Source organism: Chiloscyllium plagiosum, chromosome 39 (genome assembly GCF_004010195.1).
Source record: "Chiloscyllium plagiosum isolate BGI_BamShark_2017 chromosome 39, ASM401019v2, whole genome shotgun sequence".
Taxonomy (NCBI): Eukaryota; Metazoa; Chordata; class Chondrichthyes; order Orectolobiformes; family Hemiscylliidae; genus Chiloscyllium; species Chiloscyllium plagiosum.
Window position 1 is genome coordinate 1865277 of NC_057748.1, and position 4196 is coordinate 1869472.

Sequence of the window (4196 nt, forward strand, 5' to 3'; positions counted from 1 at the left end):
GACTCCACTTTCAAGGAGCTATGAACCTGCATTCCAAGGTCTCTTTGTTCACAACACTCCCTAGGACCTTACCATTAAGTGTACAAGTCCTGCTAAGATTTGCTTTCCCAAAATGCAGCACCTCTCATTTATCTGAATTAAACTCCATCTGCCACTTCTCAGCCCATTGGCCCATCTGGTCCAGATCCTGTTGTAATCTGAGGTAACCCTCTTCACTGTCCACTACACCTACACTACACTTCGCTGTCCACTACAGTGGTTAGCACTGCTGCCTCACAGCGCCAGAGACCCGGGTTCAATTCCCGACTCAGGCGACCTACTGTGTGGAGTTTGCACATTCTCCCTGTGTCTGTGTGGGTTTCCTCCGGGTGCTCCGGTTTCCTCCCACAGTCCAAAGATGTGCAGGTCAGGTGAATTGGCCATGCTAAATTGCCCGTAGTGTTAGGTAAGGAGTAAATGTCTGGGTATGGGTGAGTTGCGCTTCGGCAGGTCGGTGTGGACTTGTTGGGCCGAAGGGCCTGTTTCCACACTGTAAGTAATCTAATCTAATCTAACCTCCAATTTTGGTGTCATCTGCAAACTTACTAACTGTACCTCTTATGCTCGCATCCAATTCTACTCAGAGATTCATGAAGTGATTCCTCCTCATTGAAAACAACAAATTCTGGAGATCACAGCAGCTCATAGAGCATCCATGGGGGAGAGAGAACAAGCGAATGTTTCCAGTCTCGATGGCTCTTCATCAGAGCTGATGTGAACGTCATCTAGACTCACTTTCTCACCATGGGATGCTGTCTGACCCGCTGTGATCTCCAGCTTTTGCTGGTTACAATTCCAACTCCAACACCTACAGTAATTTGCTCCTAATTCCTCCTCATCTCTGTGTTAAATCTGTCGGCCTTCACAACATGAAACAAGTTTTCCCAGCCCTTCAAAACAGCCCATAGCTTCTGGGAATGTGACTCACTCTTGTACTCACCTGATCGAAAGACAACCCTCCTTTATTAACAAACCCCGCCTCCCGCAAAGCAGAATAGGCTGCACTGAGCGACTCTACTTTATGGTTAGTTCAGGTTGCTTGTCAGTTGTTGTCTTTAGGGGAGGATACACCTGAGAGAGAAAGTTGCCTTACCTGTTGGACTTTGCTTGATATCCGTCCGGTAAATCAGCAAGAGAGAGGAAGAGAGAGAGAGAGAGAGAGAGAAAGGATCAGTCACTGAACATGGGCAGCTCACAGCTGGAGTGTTTGGCAGATAGTCACGTTAATGTTCGAATTACTGACAAAAATCCAGAGTTTTATTACTGTGAAAACCAGCGACTGGCCCTGGACGTGCTGCTGAAATCTGGTGAAGTTAATTTTCACAAGCTCCTGGAGAAAGAAGGAGTCAAAGAGTTTATTTCCTCAAAGGAGACTGAGCACATTCGCAGGAGCCACCACAGGTATGAGGCTGAGGGGAAGGACAGCACCAAAAACAGGAAAGCAGTGAGTGACAGCAAGTCGACATATTGGCCCGAGCAAAGTGACACACCGATACCTGACCTGGACCTGGGCTGGTCAGAACCTGTCACTTACCGAGGGGTCACCAGGGTCAATATCCATATGCACCCCCCGAGAAACCATGATCCCAACATCAAGGAGATTGTGCGTAAGATGATCCAAGAGGCCAGGAAGGTGAGTGATGGTCACAAACTCTTTCTATAGAACTCCCCACCATCACAGTGTTTCCAAGTTTAGTCTCTGTTGGAACAGAGTACACATGGCAACTGGACACAGCAAGATCCCACAAGTAATTTGTGATAATGACTGGAGAATCTGCCTTGATCAAGTTGGTGCAGGGATGTGTCTCAGACAGGACACTAGTGAGGGTTCTCCGACAGTGCGGCGCTCCCCCAGCACTGACCTTCCGACAGTGCGGCGCTCCCCCAGCACTGACCCTCCGACAGTGCGGCACTCCCCCAGCACTGACCCTCCGACAGTGCAGCGCACCTTCTGCACTGACCCTCCGACAGTGCAGCACTCCCCCAGCACTGACCCTCCGACAGTGCGGCACTCCCTCAGCACTGACCCTCCGACAGTGCAGCGCTCCTTCTGCACTGACCCTCCGACAGTGCGGCACTCCCCCAGCACTGACCCTCCGACAGTGCGGCACTCCCTCAGCACTGACCCTCCGACAGTGCAGCACTCCCCCAGCACTGACCCTCCGACAGTGCAGCGCTCCTTCTGCACTGACCCTCCGACAGTGCGACACTCCCCCAGCACTGACCCTCCGACAGTGTAAGTGTACTGTAATCTGCAGGGAGAGAGTATAATTCTGAATTCTTGCTCCTTGAATCTGAGATGAGCCTGTGTCCTACCCCACACCAACCCCTCCCCCTGCCCAATGTTTTGTTTGTTTCGGTTTGAAGTTGCAGCCCCTTTATTTCAGCTTGGTTTCTCGATTCGCGGTGTTTTGTATGATCTACCCAGGTGTCAGGTTGCCTGTGGCACCTTGAATCCTGGTTTCCTTCAGTTTTGCAACAGACTCTGCACAGCCCCCTTCACTCATCTCCAGATCTCCCTCTCTCTAAACGTCACTTTGCCACGCCCCCTCTCTACCTTGAAAGAAACCCATTAAATCCCATCCTTTCAGTCGGGTGCTTAATCCAGTTTGCTCACTCTGCCCTTCCACTGACTGTGGTGTTGGACTGACATCAATCTAAGAGCCTAGGTTATGAGATCAAATCTTATGGAGACACAAGGTGAAATGTGGATCAGGTTTTAAAACCTGCGATCAGTTAGTGTGACCACAACACCATTGGAGTGTCCTCAGAAGGAAAATTGGCCAGTTTTGGTCTACATGTCACTAATTTTAAATTCATTCACGGGATAAGGGCATCGCTGGCCAGGCAAGTATTTATTGCCCATCACTAATTGCCCAGAAGGAAGTTAAGAGTCAACTCCATTGCTATGGGTCTGGAGTCATATGGAGACCAGACCAGGTGCGGGTGGCAGTTTGCTTCCCTTCAGGACATTAGTGACCCAGATGGGGTTTTCCAACAATCAACAATGGATTCCTGATCATCATTAGATTCATAGTTCCAGATTTTTATTGAATTCAAATTCCATCTGTAGTGGCTGGATTCAAACCCTAATCCCCCGAACATAGCTCAGGTGTCTGGATTATCAGTCCAGTGATAATACCACAAGACCATGGCCTCCTCTTCAGGGGAAGAAGCCAGTAACACTGGGAACTAAAGGTACTGCTGGTGCTGGAGCACCTGACTGAGGTTTATCGGATCCTGTTAAGGTTCATTAGTACCTATCATTCTGGGCAATGTGACTAACTCCCAACTGCACTCTGATGAGACCTGACAAGATTTACACTGTGAGTTACACATTGGTTTCAGAGGGTTACGCAGTGGTTTCAGAGGGTTACACAGTGGTTTCAGAGGGTTACACGGTGGTTTCAGAGGGCTACACAGTGGTTTCAGAGGGTTACACAGTGGTTTCAGAGGGTTACACAGTGGTTTCAGAGGGTTACACAGTGGTTTCAGAGGGTTACACAGTGGTTTCAGAGGGTTACACAGTGGTTTCAGAAGGTTACACAGTGGTTTCAGAGGGTTACGCAGTGGTTTCAGAGGGGTACAAAGTGGTTTCAGAGGGTTACACAGTGATTTCAGAGGGTTACGCAGTGATTTCAGAGGGTTACACAGTAGTTTCAGAGGGTTACGCAGTGATTTCAGAGGGTTACACAGTGGTTTCAGAGGGTTACACAGTAGTTTCAGAGGGTTACACAGTGGTATCAGAGGGTTACACAGTGGTTTCAGAGGGTTACACAGTAGTTTCAGAGGGTTACGCAGTGATTTCAGAGGGTTACACAGTAGTTCAAGAGGGTTACGCAGTGGTTTCAGAGGGTTACACAGTGGTTTCAGAGGGTTACGCAGTGGTTTCAGATGGTTACACAGTGGTTTCAAAGGATTACACAGTGGTTTCAGGTGGTTACACAGTGGTTTCAGAGGGTTACGCAGTGGTTTCAGAGGGTTACGCAGTGGTTTCAGATGGTTACACAGTGGTTTCAGAGGGTTACGCAGTGGTTTCAGACGGTTACACAGTGGTTTCAGAGGGTTACGCAGTGGTTTCAGAGGGTTACGCAGTGATTTCATTGGGTTACGCAGTGGTTTCAGAGGATTACACAGTGGTTTCAGAGGGTTACACA

The 4196-nt window shown here is 49.0% G+C and overlaps 1 protein-coding gene across 1 annotated transcript in view; it reads left to right on the plus strand.

Moving 5' to 3' along the window:
• Positions 1–1079: 1079 nt before the first annotated feature.
• Positions 1080–4196, plus strand: part of LOC122542102 (protein FAM83F-like) — a 23088-nt gene continuing 19971 nt past the window's right edge. The window contains exon 1 of the mRNA XM_043679469.1: positions 1080–1672. Coding sequence (XP_043535404.1) covers positions 1223–1672 — 450 coding nt within the window. The 5' untranslated portion in view covers positions 1080–1222. The remainder of the gene's footprint in view (positions 1673–4196) is intronic.